The sequence below is a fragment of the Caenorhabditis remanei genome, chromosome V, assembly GCF_010183535.1.
Source record: "Caenorhabditis remanei strain PX506 chromosome V, whole genome shotgun sequence".
In the NCBI taxonomy this organism is placed as follows: Eukaryota; Metazoa; Nematoda; class Chromadorea; order Rhabditida; family Rhabditidae; genus Caenorhabditis; species Caenorhabditis remanei.
In genome coordinates this window covers 12,745,215-12,766,720 of record NC_071332.1, presented here as the reverse complement: position 1 = coordinate 12,766,720, position 21,506 = coordinate 12,745,215, and the positions used below count along the sequence as shown (strand labels likewise).

At 41.0% G+C, this 21,506-nt stretch overlaps 6 protein-coding genes across 6 annotated transcripts; all 6 read right to left on the bottom strand.

Moving 5' to 3' along the window:
• Positions 1-4,132: 4,132 nt before the first annotated feature.
• On the bottom strand, positions 4,133-4,542 carry GCK72_019419 (uncharacterized protein; the record flags this gene model as incomplete). The annotated part of the gene is made up of 2 exons (XM_003115716.2): positions 4,133-4,227; positions 4,272-4,542. The coding sequence occupies 2 exons, from the start codon at positions 4,540-4,542 to the stop codon at positions 4,133-4,135; spliced, it is 366 nt and encodes a 121-aa protein (XP_003115764.2).
• Positions 4,543-5,475: 933 nt separating this feature from the next.
• On the bottom strand, positions 5,476-5,924 carry GCK72_019418 (uncharacterized protein; the record flags this gene model as incomplete). Its single annotated transcript, XM_003115420.1, has 2 exons — positions 5,476-5,570; positions 5,615-5,924. 2 exons carry the CDS (start codon positions 5,922-5,924, stop codon positions 5,476-5,478), a joined length of 405 nt encoding a protein of 134 aa, XP_003115468.1.
• Positions 5,925-6,909: 985 nt separating this feature from the next.
• On the bottom strand, positions 6,910-7,376 carry GCK72_019417 (uncharacterized protein; the record flags this gene model as incomplete). Its single annotated transcript, XM_003115235.2, has 2 exons — positions 6,910-7,004; positions 7,058-7,376. 2 exons carry the CDS (start codon positions 7,374-7,376, stop codon positions 6,910-6,912), a joined length of 414 nt encoding a protein of 137 aa, XP_003115283.2.
• Positions 7,377-7,875: 499 nt separating this feature from the next.
• Positions 7,876-8,533, bottom strand: GCK72_019416 (uncharacterized protein; the record flags this gene model as incomplete). Its single annotated transcript, XM_003115371.2, has 2 exons — positions 7,876-8,000; positions 8,053-8,533. The coding sequence occupies 2 exons, from the start codon at positions 8,531-8,533 to the stop codon at positions 7,876-7,878; spliced, it is 606 nt and encodes a 201-aa protein (XP_003115419.2).
• Positions 8,534-10,035: 1,502 nt separating this feature from the next.
• GCK72_019415 (uncharacterized protein) lies at positions 10,036-11,593 on the bottom strand (the record flags this gene model as incomplete). Its single annotated transcript, XM_003115727.2, has 3 exons — positions 10,036-10,122; positions 10,167-11,314; positions 11,518-11,593. The coding sequence occupies 3 exons, from the start codon at positions 11,591-11,593 to the stop codon at positions 10,036-10,038; spliced, it is 1,311 nt and encodes a 436-aa protein (XP_003115775.2).
• Positions 11,594-12,539: 946 nt separating this feature from the next.
• On the bottom strand, positions 12,540-13,803 carry GCK72_019414 (uncharacterized protein; the record flags this gene model as incomplete). The annotated part of the gene is made up of 6 exons (XM_003115821.2): positions 12,540-12,616; positions 12,664-12,970; positions 13,013-13,093; positions 13,141-13,207; positions 13,261-13,398; positions 13,445-13,803. The coding sequence occupies 6 exons, from the start codon at positions 13,801-13,803 to the stop codon at positions 12,540-12,542; spliced, it is 1,029 nt and encodes a 342-aa protein (XP_003115869.1).
• Between the last annotated feature and the right edge of the window lie 7,703 nt (positions 13,804-21,506).

Below are 21,506 nucleotides of genomic sequence, written 5' to 3'. Positions count from 1 at the left end.
CACCGTGAAAGACATTTCTGCCATTCTGTCTTTATTCTTCTCTCTTTGTTTTCAACGGCACAATGAGAGTTTTTCTGACTTCGAAACAATTGCAAATCTATTAATAATTTAGATCAGCAGTTAACGAGTAGTTGATGGACCAGAAGTGGGATGGGTGAATTGATGAATCAAACTTGCAACACAAGTGGGAACGAACTGCGTCAAGACGAGCGATCAGGTAAATCTAACTGGCAGCAAGCCAAGGTCGAAAGGCCGAAGCAAGCAGGTCAGCCCATTGGCAGCAAGCCTAGGCCGGAAGGCCGAAGCAAGCAGGTCGATGTAATTGGCAGCAAGCCTAGGTCGGAAGGCCGAAGCAAGCAGGTCGATGTAATTGGCAGCAAGCCTAGGCCGGAAGGCCGAAGCAAGCAGGTCGATGTAATTGGCAGCAAGCCTAGGTCGAAAGGCCGAAGCAAGCAGGTCGATGTAATTGGCAGCAAGCCTAGGCCGGAAGGCCGAAGCAAGCAGGTCGATGTAATTGGCAGCAAGCCTAGGTCGAAAGGCCGAAGCAAGCAGGTCGATGTAATTGGCAGCAAGCCTAGGCCGGAAGGCCGAAGCAAGCAGGTCAGCCCATTGGCAGCAAGATTAGGCCGGAAGGCCGAAGCAAGCAGGTCGATGTAATTGGCAGCAAGCCTAGGTCGGAAGGCCGAAGCAAGCAGGTCGATGTAATTGGCAGCAAGCCTAGGCCGGAAGGCCGAAGCAAGCAGGTCAGCCCATTGGCAGCAAGCCTAGGCCGGAAGGCCGAAGCAAGCAGGTCGATGTAATTGGCAGCAAGCCTAGGTCGGAAGGCCGAAGCAAGCAGGTCGATGTAATTGGCAGCAAGCCTAGGCCGGAAGGCCGAAGCAAGCAGGTCAGCCCATTGGCAGCAAGCCTAGGCCGGAAGGCCGAAGCAAGCAGGTCGATGTAATTGGCAGCAAGCCTAGGCCGGAAGGCCGAAGCAAGCAGCTCGATGTAATTGGCAGCAAGCCTAGGTCGAAAGGCCGAAGCAAGCAGGTCAGCCCATTGGCAGCAAGCCTAGGCCGGAAGGCCGAAGCAAGCAGGTCGATGTAATTGGCAGCAAGCCTAGGTCGAAAGGCCGAAGCAAGCAGGTCGATGTAATTGGCAGCAAGCCTAGGCCGGAAGGCCGAAGCAAGCAGGTCAGCCCATTGGCAGCAAGCCTAGGCCGGAAGGCCGAAGCAAGCAGGTCGATGTAATTGGCAGCAAGCCTAGGCCGGAAGGCCGAAGCAAGCAGCTCGATGTAATTGGCAGCAAGCCTAGGCCGGAAGGCCGAAGCAAGCAGGTAAATCTAACTGGCAGCAAGCCAAGGTCGAAAGGCCGAAGCAAGCAGGTCAGCCCATTGGCAGCAAGCCTAGGCCGGAAGGCCGAAGCAAGCAGGTCGATGTAATTGGCAGCAAGCCTAGGCCGGAAGGCCGAAGCAAGCAGGTCAGCCCATTGGCAGCAAGCCTAGGCCGGAAGGCCGAAGCAAGCAGGTCGATGTAATTGGCAGCAAGCCTAGGCCGGAAGGCCGAAGCAAGCAGCTCGATGTAATTGGCAGCAAGCCTAGGCCGAAAGGCCGAAGCAAGCAGGTCGATGTAATTGGCAGCAAGCCTAGGTCGAAAGGCCGAAGCAAGCAGATCAGCCCATTGGCAGCAAGCCTAGGCCGGAAGGCCGAAGCAAGCAGGTCGATGTAATTGGCAGCAAGCCTAGGCCGGAAGGCCGAAGCAAGCAGCTCGATGTAATTGGCAGCAAGCCTAGGCCGGAAGGCCGAAGCAAGCAGGTCGATGTAATTGGCAGCAAGCCTAGGCCGGAAGGCCGAAGCAAGCAGGTCGATGTAATTGGCAGCAAGCCTAGGCCGAAAGGCCGAAGCAAGCAGGTCGATGTAATTGGCAGCAAGCCTAGGTCGAAAGGCCGAAGCAAGCAGATCAGCCCATTGGCAGCAAGCCTAGGCCGGAAGGCCGAAGCAAGCAGGTCGATGTAATTGGCAGCAAGCCTAGGCCGGAAGGCCGAAGCAAGCAGCTCGATGTAATTGGCAGCAAGCCTAGGTCGAAAGGCCGAAGCAAGCAGGTCGATGTAATTGACAGCAAGCCTAGGCCGGAAGGCCGAAGCAAGCAGGTCGATGTAATTGGCAGCAAGCCTAGGCCGAAAGGCCGAAGCAAGCAGGTCAGCCCATTGGCAGCAAGCCTAGGCCGGAAGGCCGAAGCAAGCAGGTCGATGTAATTGGCAGCAAGCCTAGGCCGGAAGGCCGAAGCAAGCAGGTCGATGTAATTGGCAGCAAGCCTAGGCCGGAAAGCCGAAGCAAGCAGGTCAGCCCATTGGCAGCAAGCCTAGGCCGGAAGGCCGAAGCAAGCAGCTCGATGTAATTGGCAGCAAGCCTAGGCCGAAAGGCCGAAGCAAGCAGGTCGATGTAATTGGCAGCAAGCCTAGGTCGAAAAGCCGAAGCAAGCAGGTCAGCCCATTGGCAGCAAGCCTAGGCCGGAAGGCCGAAGCAAGCAGGTCGATGTAATTGGCAGCAAGCCTAGGCCGGAAGGCCGAAGCAAGCAGGTCGATGTAATTGGCAGCAAGCCTAGGCCGGAAGGCCGAAGCAAGCAGGTCAGCCCATTGGCAGCAAGCCTAGGCCGGAAGGCCGAAGCAAGCAGCTCGATGTAATTGGCAGCAAGCCTAGGCCGAAAGGCCGAAGCAAGCAGGTCGATGTAATTGGCAGCAAGCCTAGGTCGAAAGGCCGAAGCAAGCAGGTCAGCCCATTGGCAGCAAGCCTAGGCCGGAAGGCCGAAGCAAGCAGGTCGATGTAATTGGCAGCAAGCCTAGGCCGGAAGGCCGAAGCAAGCAGCTCGATGTAATTGGCAGCAAGCCTAGGTCGAAAGGCCGAAGCAAGCAGATCAGCCCATTGGCAGCAAGCCTAGGCCGGAAGGCCGAAGCAAGCAGGTCGATGTAATTGGCAGCAAGCCTAGGCCGGAAGACCGAAGCAAGCAGCTCGATGTAATTGGCAGCAAGCCTAGGTCGAAAGGCCGAAGCAAGCAGGTCAGCCCATTGGCAGCAAGCCTAGGCCGGAAGGCCGAAGCAAGCAGGTCAGCCCATTGGCAGCAAGCCTAGGCCGGAAGGCCGAAGCAAGCAGCTCGATGTAATTGGCAGCAAGCCTAGGCCGAAAGGCCGAAGCAAGCAGGTCGATGTAATTGGCAGCAAGCCTAGGCCGGAAGGCCGAAGCAAGCAGCTCGATGTAATTGGCAGCAAGCCTAGGCCGAAAGGCCGAAGCAAGCAGGTCGATGTAATTGGCAGCAAGCCTAGGTCGAAAGGCCGAAGCAAGCAGGTCAGCCCATTGGCAGCAAGCCTAGGCCGGAAGGCCGAAGCAAGCAGGTCGATGTAATTGGCAGCAAGCCTAGGCCGGAAGGCCGAAGCAAGCAGGTCGATGTAATTGGCAGCAAGCCTAGGTCGAAAGGCCGAAGCAAGCAGGTCAGCCCATTGGCAGCAAGCCTAGGCCGGAAGGCCGAAGCAAGCAGCTCGATGTAATTGGCAGCAAGCCTAGGCCGGAAGGCCGAAGCAAGCAGCTCGATGTAATTGGCAGCAAGCCTAGGCCGGAATGGCCGAAGCAAGCAGCTCGATGTAATTGGCAGCAAGCCTAGGCCGAAAGGCCGAAGCAAGCAGGTCAGCCCATTGGCAGCAAGCCTAGGCCGGATGGCCGAAGCAAGCAGCTCGATGTAATTGGCAGCAAGCCAAACAATGACACACTAAAATTCTCAACAATCAAAACCAAACTCTCGAAGAATAAAATGAAGGGAATCGAAAATTTGAGAAAACAATCACCAATCGTAAGATTTGAGTGTATTTCTAATATGGGAATAAATTATTTTCAGGAAGTTTGTGTCCTTTTCCTCATTTGATTGTCAAGTTGCCAAAGATTTTCAAGGAGAAGAAAGAGTCGTTCCAGAACTTGCAGTTTCAATTCCACAAACTAAATAATTATTATTCTTGAATTACTAACTCTCTCTCACGTATTATAAAAAATTATCGAGCATTTCGAATTTTCTCGATGAAAAGATTTATTCGTCAAGACTTCATCAAATTGGCCGTATCATATTGGTCATTGAATGAGAATTTCAATTCGAAAAAATGCACAAATTATCTACTGCTTTTTCTGTTGGAATCTTCTGATCGGTTGAAGTGCACGACGTTGGAATTGACGGTTGTGGGCAGTACGGGCCTTTGCTCGTTTACGATCTGAAACAAATCATCTATAGTTGTATCGTAGTCATGGTTCTTACATTCAGAATTAGATGATGACTCCGTATCAACGGCATTGTCTTCTTCATTGAAGAAGCTAGATACGTCGGATGATGAAGATGTTGATGAAGCAGCGGCGGAATATGTTGGAGGGGATGGATAAGTTGGAGCAACTGGATACTTCTTTGGAACTGGATACGATGGTGGTGGAGTTGGATAACTTGGAGTTGTTGGATAACTGTTCTCGACAACTGGATATCCGCATTGGACGAGAATGACCAAGAGGGCAGAAGAGATGATGAATGAGCGCATTTTTGAAAAAATGATGATTTCTATTCCTTTTCACCGTTTCTTATATACTGCTTAGTTTCAACTTTGACCAGTTATTGAGTAGTAAAATGAAGAAATTGGTAGTAAAATTTATTGGCTAATTTGTTCTAGCATTGGAAGAAGGTAACCGCCCTTTACCTGCAAGGATAGCGAAATATAGAAGTATCAAAGATTGTGAACTACTTGTAGTCCAATGGACGTAGATCATTTCAACTTTAGACATGATCGAGGAAATGGAATAGTGAAAAAATTGATGTTTTCTCCGAGTGAGATCATGAGTGGATGGGAAAAATTGGAATATTTTGAATGCTTGTCACACAGCACCGTGTTTATTTTAAAGAATAAGAATCTACATCGACAAATTCTCCGAACGCGTTCAGCTGAATAACAGCAATCAAATCAGAATTTCCCACTGTTGTTTTTCTATAATTTTTTTATGTAGAGAGAGAGCAACCTCTTCACTCTTAAATTGTGTTGTTTCGTTTCTTTCAACCCTTTGTTCTTCGTCTGTTTCAAGTCTCCCCCATATGCATTATCCGTTGCTTTCCTCCAGATCTCTGAATGAAAGCAGAATTCTTGTAGATTTATGATTTCTTCTAGTTTTTCACGTAGAAAATTTCTTTTAGTTTTTCACGACAAATTGAATATGGATTTCTAAATATTTTGATTGGGATTGTGTAGTTAGAACTTTCCAGTAAAACTTTTCAGTTAATCTCTTCCGTAATTTCCATAAATATCTGACAACATCATTGTTTTTGAATGAGTCATAACTCGATTCCAAAGTAATCAGTTGAAAAACATAGAAATGTAGAGATGTTCTATGTCTTTTCATCACAAGAAACGTCGAATTTAGAAATCGAATGTTTTTATTTTCAATGCAATAAATGAATGTACTCGAAAAAATGCACAAATTATCTACTGCTTTTTCTGTTGGAATCTTCTGATTGGTTGAAGTGCACGACGTTGGAATTGGCGGTTGTGGGCGGTACGGGCCTTTGCTCGTTTACGGTCTGAAATAAAAATAATTTATATTTATTCAACTTTTCAAACTTACATTCAGAAGTTGGAGCATAAGTAGTGTATTCAGAATCCGAAGTAGCATCACTATCAGTGAATGAGCTGGATGAGTATGTGGATGGTGCTGGAGGGGCAGAGTAAGATGGCTTCTGAGCATAATCAGTTGGTGGAGATGGGTATGATGGTTTATTTGGGTATGTTGGAGCAGTTGGATACTTCTTTGGAACTGGATACGATGGTGGTGGAGTTGGATAACTTGGAGTTGTTGGATAACTGTTCTCGACAACTGGATATCCGCATTGGACAAGAATAACCAAGAGGGCAGAAGAGATGATGAGAGAACGCATTGCTGAGAAATGAGTGATTCCTACCGAGTCGGGGCACGCCTTTTATACTATTTTAGTTCAACTTTGAACATTTAAATTGAGAAGAAATATCGTAGTACTAGGGGCAATACCATTTGAAAACTTTAATGAGGTTCCCGCTACACATTCTTCCAGTATTATGTTGGTGATGTGACCGGTCTCTGTAGTTGGAACAGTCATGAATAGTAAATGTGTTTTGATCACTACGGTCACGTTCAAAGGTGTGTCCGATTTTGAGTTTGCAGAAGTTAGCAGTGGAAATTGGATTTTTGAACTATGTGATAGCCATGCATTTTTAGGGAATTCTGTTTCTCCTGTCTTTACAAACAGGAATTTTTTCTGACTAATGTTCATTGTGTAAAAGTTTCTCACTCTTGCAAACGGAAAACGTGCTTAACATTACTCGAATTCAAAGAGTTTTCAATTATTTCTGTTTTAGATTTCATGATACGCAAAGAACAAAGAAAAGTATACTATATGCGTAACCATAAACGACTCGATATTCGTCTAGACCATTATACTGATTCTTTGATCTTTTAAACGAGCTGGTTCCTCCAATGTTTAATACGTCCACCTGGGTAATCTGTTTGTGTTGTGGATTACAAGAAAAATGATATGATTCATTACTGAAAATACTATAATCATGTGATTTACGAAAAACAACATATTTATTAGACATGGGTTCTGTAAGATGTGCAAAATCTGAATTCCAGAGAGTGTAATGATTCGAAGAAAGTTAATTCCAGATGGAGCCATATAGAAAAAAGTATATATTGCAAATAATAATTCAATCCTTGAAATTCGCTTCGTCATCTCTTCTCTCCGAGCTTTTTGAGAAACTTGGGTAGGTGAAACAACTTGTTTTCTGCTCCCGAGTTCAGTGAAATTCTGGTGATTCAGATAAAATAGCCAAAATATAACTGAAGAAACATTTTATTCATAAAATACTATAGCGAAAAACAATTATCTATTGCTTTTTCTGTTGGAATCTTCTGATTGGCTGAAGTGCACGACGTTGGAACTGACGGTTGTGGGCAGTACGGGCCTTTGCTCGTTTATGGTCTGAAATTTTAAAAATTCATGTTTGAATTTTTTTTTCAATTTTTCAAACTGACATTCAGAAGTTGGAGCATAAGTAGTGTATTCAGAATCCGAAGTAGAATCACTATCAGTGAATGAGCTGGATGAGTATGTGGATGGTGCTGGAGGTGGTGGAGGAGCAGAGTAAGATGGCTTCTGAGCATAATCAGCTGGTGGAGATGGGTATGATGGTTTAGTTGGATAAGATGGAGCAACTGGATACTTCTTTGGAACTGGATACGATGGTGGTGGAGTTGGATAACTTGGAGTTGTTGGATAACTGTTCTCGACAACTGGATATCCGCATTGGACGAGAATGACCAAGAGGGCAGAAGAGATGATGAAAGAACGCATTGTTGAGAAATGAGTGATTTCTACCGAGTCAGGGCATTTCTTTTATACTATTTTTGAGAATGACTTCTGACCAGTGAAAACTGGAACTGGGTTGGGTACTACTATTTGGTCATTAGTTTGACATAGTTAAGAACAGTTTGATGGGTTTCTGCTAGGAAATAGTAATGACTATGCTAGTAGAAAATGTACATTGACTTCTTGGTTTCTGAGAAAAATAGAAAAATTATGTTCTACTAAAATTACATGTGATCACAGTTGGGAAACACGAAACAGAAAGAAACTAAATATTACAAAGTTTTTCCAGAAATGTATTCTTAACTGAGTGATGCATGGGAAACATTTAATTTTTCAAACCATACCTTGTTGATCTTTAATATCTGGTCTTATGGCTTCTGAGAATGATACAAAATGGACAACGACAGTTATCGCGTGCTATGTACAAACCAACAAAAGGCAAAAATTCATTCAGAGCAAAGAAAAAACATCAAAAGTTGGCAGTTTAGTGTTTGGCTTTCTTGTGGAATCGTCTAATTGGAGTCAAATGACGACGTTGTTTGAAACGACGGTTAACGACGGTACGGGCACGAGCACGAGCACGAGCCTTGGCCTTGGCACGGCGACGGTCTGAAATGATTGAAGTTGATGACTCATATTTGATTGTGAAATGAAAACTCACATCCAGACGAAGCTCCTCCTCCAGTGACAGATTCAGATGCAGATGGCGAGGAGACAGCAGAGTTGTAGGTTCCATAATTAAGAGAGTTTCCCCCAACGATTCCTCCAGAAGACATGGTTCCTCCGTATGTTGGGGAGGAGCCTCCATAATTGGAACTGGAGGAAGAAGAGCCAACAACTTGAGCATCAGTCGGTGGAGCAGGTGGAGCAGGGGCCGAATTGACAGTTATTGACTCATCATCAGAAGTGTATCCACTGGATACTTGACCTCCACCACCTACTGGTGGAGGTGGTGGAGGTGGAGCAACTGGCGATCGGTGTCCATAAGAGTGTTTCGTGGCATAAGATCCTGGAGCAGTTGGATAGGATTGTTTAGGGACTACATACGAATCCGGAGGAGTTGGATAACTATTCGGAGCAACTGGATATCCACATTGAATTCCAATGATCAAAAGGGCAGTGGGAAGAATGAAGAATTTCATGGTGGGAAATGATTGATGAGATGACAGAACTCATGCACTTTTATACCCGTTCCTGTCACCTCTGACCACTTGGAAAAAACCGGAAGACATTGGAAAAGGGGGAGGGTACTATTCAACAATTACTCTTTTCACACCTCGTTTTCTATGAAGGTACCGCCTTGAAACGACCTCCAGTTGTCAAAGCATGCAATTTGAAATTGGCAATTGAAGATGAATGAAACAAAAATTATAGAGGAGGGGGTACAGTTCAAAAAGTTATTGGTTGCAGAATGTTTGAAATTTTCAGGAAACAGTTGTATTAGAGCATCAAAGATTGAACCATCGAAAGTGAAATTTAACTTATGGATTGTTCTTCATAATGTGACTCCAGATTTCCTATTAATTTTTGCTCTGACCTAACAAAGGTCATTCTTAGGCAAAATTGAGTGAAACTAGACAATTTTTTTCTTGTTTCGGTGTAAAATTTCGTATTGTGAATCGATGAAGATTCCGAAATTATTAGACATCCCTCCACAGTTTTTTTTGCTCAGATTCAGTTAAAAACATTCAAAAAACTAGTCGACGTCGGATCAAATTTGTTTATTAGCCATATTATCCATCACAAGGAACTTATTATTTCGAACCGATTAGTCATTCAACGAAAAAAGTTGAAAGTTCTCGAAATTGAAAAGAGTGCACTTGAGAAAAAAAAAACCGATTGCAAGAACTTTTTTTCAGTTTTTCTCAAGAACGCAACAAACAGAACACACCATGTAGTAGAATTTCTTGATGTCGATGTGTATAGTCTGAACTGGAAAGAATTCGTTTTCATTTTACAGTTATTAAATATCAAGCCAAGATAACCTTAACTTTTGCGACGTTCGGAGCATACATTCCAGTTCTTCTTTGATTATTTTCCTATCTTTTAAAAGGAACAGTAAGAAATCGTGTGTGAAAACACAATAAAAACTAACGTTCCCTTTAGAAAATAGTGGTAATTTGAAGTCTTAAAGATAAAAATTGTACATTTTATACCATTTCTCTATCTTTCACATATGGTCCACGTTTCCAAGTTCCGATGAATATTGATCTCTGGTTCGATCAGTAGAACCTTTCGATCACTTCTTCTGCAAATTTTCCGAGATAAATCTGATTTTTGAAATGCCATTCACATTCCTTCACGTGTCCTCCACTTGAATAACTCTCTGTCCACTTATCGGAGACTTCCGGAGGTTGATCATCGGTTTCTAAACGAAATGACCTTAAACCATTCCCTCCACGTGTCCCCTAACCTTTTTCCCCACTTGTCGTTTGTATTTTGAGTTGTTTGTATACTTGTGAACATTTCAAAAGGACCTTGAAATATTTCATTTTTCAAAAAAAACTAATAGAAAGACTATGAATTGAGTGGGTCAAATCAAGAATGAGAATGAGAGAAAAAGTAGAGAGAGCTGTCGAGATGAGAAAAGAAGAAAGACATTGTACAGACAGAATGATGGCTGACTGGGACTTAAATGCGTAATTTAAGCCTTGGAAAGGTGCTTGCGGTATCCGCTTGAAGAAGATGCTGAGGTCTCAACGACTTGTTCAGTGGCTTGGGATCCGTACTCCTGAAATTATTTTGTTTAAAATTCAAACTACTATTTATTCTTACCTGAGTTTGAGCTGGTGCTGACTCAAAAGTTTGTTGTTGGACAGTCTCTTGTTGGACTGGAGCTTGCTCTTGGTATTGAGCTGGAGCAGCCACGGCAACTGGAGCAGAGATAACAGAGGTTTGTTGTTGTTGGTATTGTTGTTGTCCTCCGGAGATAACAGCAGATGGTCCCTGGTTGTATCCTCCTGATCCTCCTTGTCCTCCTCCAATAGATTGTGCGACTGCGCCTCCGTATCCGACGGATCCTCCTTGGGAAGCTCCAGCGTATCCTCCTTGTCCTCCTTGAGCTCCTCCAAATCCTCCAGCTCCTCCTTGTCCTGCTCCGGCGTATCCTCCGGATCCTCCTTGAGCTCCTCCGAATCCTCCTTGTCCAGCTCCAGCGTATCCTCCTTGGGAAGCACCTCCGAATCCTCCTTGTCCTCCTTGTCCAGCTCCGGCATATCCTCCTTGTCCTCCTTGGGATCCTCCGAACCCTCCGGCTCCTCCTTGTCCAGCTCCTGCATATCCTCCCTGGGAAGCTCCTCCGAATCCTCCTTGTCCAGCTCCAGCGTATCCTCCTTGTCCTCCTTGAGCTCCTCCGAATCCTCCAGCACCTCCTTGACCGGCTCCGGCGTATCCTCCGGATCCTCCTTGAGATCCTCCGAATCCTCCTTGTCCAGCTCCAGCGTATCCTCCGGATCCTCCTTGAGCTCCTCCGAATCCTCCCTGTCCGGCTCCGGCGTATCCTCCGAATCCTCCAGCTCCTCCTTGTCCAGCTCCAGCATATCCTCCTTGTCCTCCGAAGCCACCACCTCCGATAGCTGGTGCGGCTTGGTAGCCTCCTCCGGCTCCACCGGCTCCTCCGTAGCCTCCGACACCACCTCCGTATCCTCCAGACGAAGCGTATCCTCCGCCGATTGGAGCTGGTGGTGGTGGTGGGGGTGGTGGAGCATAAGCAGCTGGAGCAGCTGGAGCAACAGCGTAACCTCCGCCACCGCCACCTCCACCGCATCCTCCTCCACATGCTGGTGGTGGTGGAGCACATCCACCTCCACATCCGCCGCCACCGCCACCTCCTCCGAGACCGAGAAGGGAGAAGAGGAAAGCGTTAGAGCATCCGAAAAGAGCAAGAAGGACTACGGTCTTCATCATTGTGATGGAGGGAATTACTGAAATCAATCATACTAATCATGGCGAATGAAAAAGAGATATTGCAATACAAAATCAACACTAATTAGCTATGAGATGTCTCTGTAAAAGAGAGAAATTTAAACTTGAGAAGCTGAAACTGATGCCTTCCCTCTCAACATATCCATTCCTTATATACACTCTACTTTTTTTGAACCCACCTTTCAGATGATTTGTGTAAAACTGACATCGTCTTCTTCGTTTTTTTCCTCCCCGTCTGCTGCGGCCTTCATTCCGTATCCACTCCGATTTGTGGACATGATAAGTCTTCTTCCTTCTGCTTCTTCATAATGATCATTAACCTAAGCGTTGTTGCGTATTGAATAATGTGAATAGAGAAAAAGAACAGGATTACATCAACAGATCAACCCGAAAGAAATATTCTCTCTTTTTCTGTTACCAGGTGCCTTCTGCCTTGTTGCCCTCACTGCAAAAATCGTTCAACGTAACATGTTTTATCGACTGTTTATTGTACATGAATGCATAGAAAGGAGGTGTGTAAACCTGGAAAAAAGAAAAAATGTAACAGAAAAATGGTTGATGAAAGAAAAGATGATAAGAAGCAAAACGATTGGTTTTCAAAGAATATTCGACCTTCGAATCAACTTTATAAAGTGACATTTGCAGGTGCAAAAGGACAATTTTGTGTAGGAGAAGTAGGTGAGAAGAAAAGCCAACTAATTTATATTAATCTCCTCAATTTTTCACGGTTTCTACACTATATATTTAGCTTTAGTTTCAAATAGTATCGAAGATTTGAAGATTATAAAGTGAATCTCTATATATCACAGACGGCAAAATTATTCCTACTATTAACCCTTCCTTCCTGATATATTCTTCTCAATTTCCCAGAATGCGGAAGCTAATTAACCATTATTTTGTTTCCTTTTCTTTTTTTTTCCCAGTGATCATCCATCTTCAAAACAAAAACTGACCGCTATTACGCAATGCTTACATGATATTCGGAAGCCAATCAAGTGAAAGTTTTGCGGAAGAAATGAAAAGGGGGAGTAGGTTCTTTCGATGGTCAAGAACAAGACATAGATACTGACAGAGGAAGAAAACATGTCCTTGTAGAACTTATATTTTATGAATTTATTATTCTGAGAGCTTCTTCAACATTTTTTTATCATGAAAAATAGAATAATTTTTGTATTTTCCAGATTAGAACACTGGTAGACGAGAAGGAACATTCCAAATAATTCTTCAAGTCATCCTGACACTGACGTGAGTGGAAAATGCATTGCTTCCAGTGTAAACTTGTTTGTTTCTGCTCACCAATTCTAGAAAAAATAGTTTATCTATCTCTTGAGTTTACTTCTTAACTTACTGCTCAATGCATTCCGATAGTCCGATACAATGTACATCAACAGAAAACTGTCGATTGGGGGATATAGACTGAAGAAACTATAGATAATTCCAGACTGAATACTTATCTTCAAATTGAAAAATGGGGCAGATAACACTGGGACAATTGGCATATGGAACAAGACAGTTGGTACTGTAATCTGACAGACAAGAGTTTTGAAAAATTGCTTTTGAAGTCGTTGATGAGTCAATGAGAAGTGTTTCAACTTCTCAACCATCTGGAAATGCATTGATGTTCCACAAAACACCATGACGATGTATTGTGCGAGCTGAAATCAAAAATTGCATCGAGAGCTCATAGTGATACTTACCAGAATTGAAACAGTGCCACACCAGAATATCGCACTGCTTTTTCTCAATTGAATCTGACTGGGGTCCAGCTCACTTGGTTCCTGAAATTCAACTGTATTAAGTCTTCTTTCTGAGAACTTCAATTCACATAAGCCACAATAATCATTCCAGCAGTTTCCGTGATATTCATGTTATAGACGTTCAACATTTCTTCTCTGAAATTTAATGTATTAGAAAATCATTTATCTTCTTTTCTTTTCTCACTCACCTAGTATAATCCATCGAATATTCATCAAACTTTCCACAAAAAAAGCATAAAAATATCCAAAGCGCTCCAAAGAACAATGCGTAGCTCACCCATAATGCCATCTTCCATCCCTTGAATAACATTGTAGCCATGTCTTGGCTGAAAGTTTCAGATTTCATACAAACTGAACTTTCAGGGAACTTACTTGTTGAGAATGCAATACCGAAAGATAAACTGAACAGCCACAAATGAAATTAATGCAGCGTACAATCCAGCATATAAAGCCAATAGGAAAGTAACAATACCCTGCATTCCAGATATTTCTTTTGCCAGACTAAAATAAACGAATGCTCCATTGTAACTGTGCACAAACGGTCTCGCTAGCATCTCAACAACTGAAAATGATAATCCGAGACATGCGAAAATGATAATCATTCGTTTATAAGGTCCTTGAATCTGTTTCGTCATCCAGCCAGTCAAGTATATCAAAACCGAATTTCCACACATTGTCGTGAGAAATCCGAATTCTGCAATGTTTCGAGAGAAGTCTTGAATATACGGCATGGAGACCACACGAGAGTTGAATATGTGACAAATGAATATCTTATTGTTTTCTAGCCCTCTATCTATGTGCACCGGAAATTAGAATTGATGAAAGTGATGAAAACTTCTGTCTTTTTAGTTTTCAGAATCAGAAACATACGATAAACAGTCTAGACCGATCAAAAAACCAAAAGGGCAGTACATCAGGAAGACTCGGAAAACTGTTCTATGATGTTCTTACAGGTTTACGATAACGTTCTCTTCTGACAAGGTTTAATATGTATATGGTGATTAGAAGTACAGAACCGTTTAAAATTTAGTTTTGATATTGATTGGTCCGGATTACGTTGAATTTTCAGAGACGGTTCCGGGTATGTTTTTGCGGGATTTCACACAAAAATTCTGATCGGAATGTGTGCCGATTCGCAGGGAATCGTATCGAACTTTTTTTGAGGTCTCTCTTTTTTGAAAAAGTTATTTCGAGGTTTACGTATCGAACATCTTTTCACGGATATATTTTTGTTCAGGTTCCACAAAAATATTGATGTGACAGATCATTCTGATTAGCCTGAAGAATATCCGACTGATTGAACATTCCATCCTCGAATCCATCAATCCACCTGCAAAATAGCTCTTTTCTCGTTTTTTGTTTAGGGATCCTGCATTTCTGATCAATATCTCCGGATTACCATTTTTTCAGATCAACATGATTGAGATATCAGCCATGTTTTTTCTTCCAACCAAGACTGGAAGTCATTTGGAAATCCCAAACACGCAATAAGACGTACGTAGTGGATGAAGAAGATGAATTAGGATGAGTTTGTTTATATTTTCCAAGACTTTTTTCCAAACATCGTTCTCTATTTTTTCGTCTTTCTACCAACTCTCACAATGAATGACACAAATCCAATTGGCTCTCCGAGACTCGAACTCTTCCATTTCTTCTTCCTCTTCCTTCTTTTCCCCAGTTCGACCTACTTTTAGAATTAAATAACTTGAAGATGGATATGGGAGAGCTCATAAACTTTTGACCCTTCACAACTGCAATAACCTTCTTCTCGTTATTCTTCTTCTTCACTTTTTCTTTTGTCATTCAACTTTTTTCTTCTCAAGCGTGTATTCCCTCCTTTTGTGGAACACTACTCACTAGACATGAGAATTCTAATTGAATATTCAACGGGACACGGGACACTCTTGCTATTCACTTAAGATACGCACATATGGGCACACCTGATTAAGTTTTGGGAAGGAAAAAAGAGCAAAAAGTCGTTTTTTTTTGTGTTATGTCATTTTTGTTATTCCACTGAACAAGTTTTTTTTGAAAAGTGTCTTGCAAAATACAGTCATTTTTCTGAGTAAGAAAAAAAGCAGACTTTAAAGAGTTTGGAGTTGAGGGTGGCCAAAATGAACTAAAGTAACAATCGAAGCTTCCAAAAATTCTGAAATTTTTTTTCAAAATAGAAGAAATATGTGTAGCGATATTTCAGAATGCGTATCTTGCTTCCCTTTCCTTTACATCAACCGAATGGTTAGAATTTCAATTCTGATGTTTTCAAATTATTGGTGATCTGTATGACTGATTTACCGAAGTCGAGCAAAAGAACACCAGTTGCTGTAGCTAGGTTTGTTCTGAGGTAGTTTTTTAACTGTGAAGGTATGTAGATTTTAAAAAAAAATATTTTGTAAGACTCGAGTAAACTTACGAAACATTTCATGTCCGAACCGGACTAATTCGAATTTATTGATAATTTTTCTTTGTTGAAAGATTACTAGAAAATCTATCTCAAATTGTTCTTCTACCGATAAGATTTTTCATGCAACAGCTCCCCAGTATTTTAAGATAGCCTCTCTTACACCTCATCTCACTTCCATCGTGCAATCCCTGTAATCTGGCTTCCCAATCAAGTAAAAAGTACACTCTGTTCCCTTTTCAAAGCCTCCACTTGATTTATTTTTTCTCTTTTTTTAATTTCAAAGATGACATGAAAACAATCTTTCTTTCTCCCCTTTATTTCCGTTTCATTCGATTCTTCTTATTCTCTTTCTTATTACGTAAATTGTCTGTTTCTTCCACATCAACGCTCCTTTTCGGGATTAAAAAAGAAATACATTCAAGAGAAGAAACGAAGGTTTTGTTTTTGTGTAATAGGTGTGAAAAAGAAAAAAAAATTAAATGAAAGAATTAAAACTTGTTCGCTTCTTCTATCTTCTCTCTCGGTGAAATGTTGAGTCACAAAACGTTCCATTATTCATTTTTTGAGTCACACAGGGAAGTTTTTTTTATATCTAATTGTAGGTTGGGGATAGAGAAAAATGGAGGTCTAGATATGGAGAATGTCTTCAATCAAGACGAAAGTATAGTATTTGAATCTGAGATTCTTTTTAGCTCCGTGAAGTCTGAAAAAACAACAATTTCGAAAAGAATCAGAATGTCTAGACCAAAAATTACAGTGTGTGTTTGTTTCGAGAAAGTTGCGACATGGTGATGACAACATTTCACAAGTGAGAAGCTCAAAAAATGTTTCATGCTCTAAAAACCATGAGGTGTAAACAAGTTTTCAAACATTTTCTACTGGAAAAAAGCTCTCCGATATTATTTCTATGAAACATTTTCAAATTCAATGCTCCCGAATTTCAATTTTCTCTCATCTCACTCATCCGTTCCTGTCCGTCCAACTGTTCCCCCTCCTCCAGCATCCCTTTTTATATACTTTTTCCTTTGTCCTTCATCACATCAATCCCTCTTCCTTTTCCTACTCCCCCAACATCTTCTTCTTAGAAAATCGGTGCTCCGTGCAATTTGTTCTTTCTTCCCTTTCCTGACTTCTTCTTTTTTCTATTAATCTTGTGAGCATCTTGCTCTCAGAAAGCTCATGTAGAGTATCGTTGTTCCGGTGGCATTCAAATTGTTGTGTTCCGAGAGCAGATTGTTGGGAAACTATTCCGAGAAAGTGGTGTGATGGTGGGATAGAGCGAAGATTCGGTATTCTGTATGGGAAATTTTGAAATAAGAAGAAATAATAATAAGCAAGAAAGAAAAGAAAATTTTCAGATTTTCAGAAGATTCCGGAAAACTCCTTTTTGTGAATTTTTTTTTTGAAATTTGTAATTTTGAACACTCCAATTTTGTATTTTGCTCGTAAAATTCTCAGAACCTGTTTCAAAACACCACATGGTTTCAAAAAATTTGTTTTTGGGATAAATAATGAGCTTTTCTGCGAAAAAACCCCAAAATATATAAAAACATTTTTTCTCAGTCAGCAAGAAAGAAATCTCTATTTTTAGTCCCTTCTTATGCTCATCCAAATCAAATCATATTTTTCAAATGCGAAGCGAATATGTGTTCACTTGATTTTTGAGATCTGTTTAGATTCAGTCGGTAGATGTTCTGCTTACTCATTTTATGAATAGAGAAATGATGAACCGGAACCGGATGAATCAGAGTCAGAATACCTGACAACTTACTTTTTGAAACATGATGATATCCGAACAACCGGAAGCATGTCTGGATAAACAAAAGGCAACTTCTGGAACTACTCATCACGTTCTGCACTCCATTCATAATTCATCATACCTAAACCTTCGAAAGTCCCCTTGAGGCAATTCTCATGACCTACAACCTTATGCTCATCCATCCGTCTCAAAGAGAAAAAAGAGTCAAAAGTCATTTTGTTTCAAATGGAACATAAAATAGATTCAAGTCTTTTTCTATTTACTCTACATTTTTTCATCCATTTTCCCATTTTTCAATGAGCTAGATTGACTGAAGATTGTGCATCTTTTCTATGTACATCCCCACATTTAATTGTATTTTCAGACACTTTCTTTTCAATACACTACGAGGAGTCATCCAGAAAATACTTATTTATTTGGCAGTCCCCCACTCAAAAAGCACTTTTTCATTTTGCAGAAAATATTTTTTGAACTTTTCCATAAGTTCTCCTCCAGAAGCCAACTCACCCGATGTCCTTCACATGAGAATTAGATTTGTATTTTTTATTCGTTTTCCGCCCAAATATGTTTACCAATCGCATCTTCCTTCTTTTTATGTTTTCTCAGGTTTTTTCACACTTTTTTCGAAACTTCAAAGTACAAATGTGGGTGTCTCGTAGGTAGATAATAATATGTTTCACTTGAACATTGATCAGTCTCAATAAAAAACATATTCTAGTTTCCTATTTTGAGAAAAAATAATTGGAGCGGAAGAAAGTTTCAATGACTTTTTTGGGGAGAATTATGTCTAAAGATTGAAAAAAAGTCCATTTCGAATATTGGACTTTTTTGGAAAAGGTCGCATTCTTTTATTGAGATTCCATTCAGCCGGAAAGAATGTCTCTCGTCTTGAGAACTGATATAATGTCGTTGTACTAGAACTCTCTACTGAAAAATCTTACAGTTATAAGAGGACCGGGTTCAGAATTGAATTAATATACTTGAGGTCACACCGTGTAAATCTGTACTTTTCAAAAAATGCTTCTCATCTTCAGCACGATATCTCCGGGTTTTCTATTCTCGATCCATCCCTCGTGCTTCAATTTATCTAGATTCCTGAGAAGTCCCTTCCTCCAGACGACATGACCTCATCTCCATTTCTGTGCTATGCTCAATGATCCCAATAAAAATGAAAAGTTCATCGAACCCTTTCTCTCTTTCATTTCTTGTCGTGTTTAATTGCTCCTTGTCTTCACTTTTTCTCCTCGAGGACACCCTCTATTAGCTGGTCTTTGTCATTCACAAATTGCCAACTCTCTTCATCATAGTCACTTTGAATATGAACTGTGTTCTGCCCACATCCCGTTTCAGATATTGGTATTTTGGTGTTGACCTCTTAAATAGATGAGTTCTGTCCTGATTATTTAGCATACTAAACATCAGTTGAGAACATGTGATCCTTTAGATTCCTTACTGAATAATTCTCTGTCAGTAGTCGAATAAATTGAAATTTCGTCCGTAATTTCCGGAGAGTTCACTGAGCATCTAATGGATTATCTATTAGAAAGGAAACGAGAATTGAATATGTGTCCGTGAGACAAATATAAGGAAGCAGATGAACGGACGACTGAGAAAGATTCTGATTTCAATGTTGTTTTTTCTTGTGTGGGAGCGACTAAAATAGGTTAGTGTCGTATGTCGTTGGGGGGGGGGGGGGGGGCTCTGGACGGGCTAGTGAATAGTCTGAATAGGGCGACGTATATTTTTAGGCCGTACGTCCCGGTACCAAAGATCCGACTCGTTCATAAGCAAACGATATTATTTGATTTAAATTCACACGTTTGAGAATTTGAAACAAGTAGTAACATTTATAAAAATTCCACCATGCTCAAGATTAGAAGCAAATTTACCTCCAACTATTTTGTTTTATCTTGATTGTGTTTTCATTTGTCAAAATCAAAAATTAATACCACCTCCACCAGAAATTTTGTAAACTAATGACCCTAGTCCCCTTCGATTACTTGATTCGTTTCACTGTGTTTTCATGGCCTTCCAGAATCTACTTTTATCGTGAAACATTGATGTCATGTAAGTCTATCCTCCTCCTCCATCTCCGAAGGTGTCATTTGCAACAACTCTTTCTCTCTCTCTCTCTTCAAACTTTTTTCTAATGCATAAACTCAAAAATAAACAGAAGACAAAAGTCAAGTTAAAACTCACTTTTCTTTCTTTTTTCATTTCTTGTTCCCTTCAAATCTCTCATGTTTGTAATATGAGCTTGTCATCCTCTTGTTCCGTTTCTTTTCTGCTTTAGACTGAAGATTAGCCTAAGCTTCGGGTACTTGGGAACTCAAAACTCAGAACAAAAAACTTAGAAAAAGATGGTTTTGTCATAAAGATAAACTGACGAAAAACTGAACGCCTTCTTCTAATTTTTCACTTTTCATCCTCGTCACTAATCCGCTAGTTGTTCGATTTCCGGTACAGATTATCCAGATTTGGTGGGAGAAGAAATTTCATGTAGTGACTGAGCATATTATCATATTAATCTAGACAAAAATTTACATTAGCCATCCAGTTTTCGACTGAACTTTTTTCAGTTCTTTGTTTGAGTTAACATTCCAAAATTTACTTATTCCTGTTCCATCGCCATTTTTATCGTTTGAAAAATTACGAAGCCGTATTCAATATACATCATTTCTCAAGGTTTCATCTGAACTTGCATTGAAATGTTCTAGAATTCTTGTCTAGAAGCCTTACTAATAAATTTATGATTTTTCTGAAAAAATTGTCTGAAAATATTCTAGGAACATCAATGAGTTTTTCATAAACGTTCTGTTTTCCTCTGTTTTCAGTTTTAACTACGAATTATTTATGTGGGAAGCTATAATTTCAGCAGGAATATTGAGAATTTGAGCAAGACAGATGACTAGTTAATTTTCTGCAGAATCTGAGAATTTTAGATTTTATGAGCTGTACATGACACGTGTTTTTTCATGAATTTAAACTTCGAGCTCTCACTCTTCGACATTTTTTTGATCCCTCAAACTTCGCTCCGTTCTCAATACTCGTTCCACTTTTCCCGTTCCACTCATTTTTGTATTCTAAACATCTAAACCCCCTCCCACTAACAAACAAAACACGTAAGTCTCGCCTTGAAATGCCCTTCCAAATCAGTCTCTCATTGTGACAAAACGTCTACAATTCCGTCTCTATTTCAATATACTGTCTACCTCTACCCCCTCTGTGAATCCAAAAATTCAACAACTAAAGATGTAGGTGTTCCTGGTCATTTAGTCATCTCTCCTACTAAAATCTTCCCTTTTTTCTGACTAGACCATCAGCATGTCTGGAAGAGTTAGAGATAAGTTGAAGTGTAGGCTCAAATTATTCGTAAATTCTGTTCAAATTAAAGAGTTCTGGCAAATTAAATTGTGACTTATTATCCTTGACCTGTTCATTCAATTACCAGTCATAAAATGAACTCAAAAGTCTCTAAAATATATAATTGAATCCTAGAAGGAACACGTTCTTTCATGTTCCCGAGAGCACAAAAACACGCGGAGAACAAGGAAATTGGATGCATTTGTATTAGCCACTGGACACTCTTAAGAAGCAAACGAACAGCCTGAAAAAGAAAAGAAAATGGGAAAAGGAAGGGAAATGTGCACTCTGCATTTGGTTTTTATTCCGGTTCTTTTTGGAAATTTGCATGGGAAACGAGCGAAAAACATTCTGCAGTATTTGTGTTCGTGACTTTTAAAATATTTATTTCTTCTGGGACCGAATAAGTATCTTACAGTAATCTAGAAAACACGCTCCAGTATTTTCATCATCCCTAAGACAGTCACATTATAGCAGAACCAAATACACTTGTCATGTTCATTTTCCCCCTCTACTCCATCCCATTTATTCTCCGCAAAATGGACGCCTTGGCTACCCGGACATTTACATCAGAAGGACAAAACATACGTAGTACGTTTTTTTTTTCTTCTCGCCGACGATTTATATATGCAAGTGTCATTTACATTTTAGTTCCAGGAGAAAGTGTATTTTAAATTTTAAAGTACGAAGGAAGTTTCTGAAAAAACACGGTGATGAATGTATACGTGTTTTGAACTTTGCACATAGAGGGAGAGAGAAAGAGGTGAATTCAATTTCCAGCTAAAAGTCAAAACAATATATTTATTCTCGATGATTCTCCATCCCTGAATGTTCCGAGAACTAACTCATAACAGAGTGCATACCATTAGATGACTCGTTTTACCGAGAAAACGTGTCTTCTGAAATGA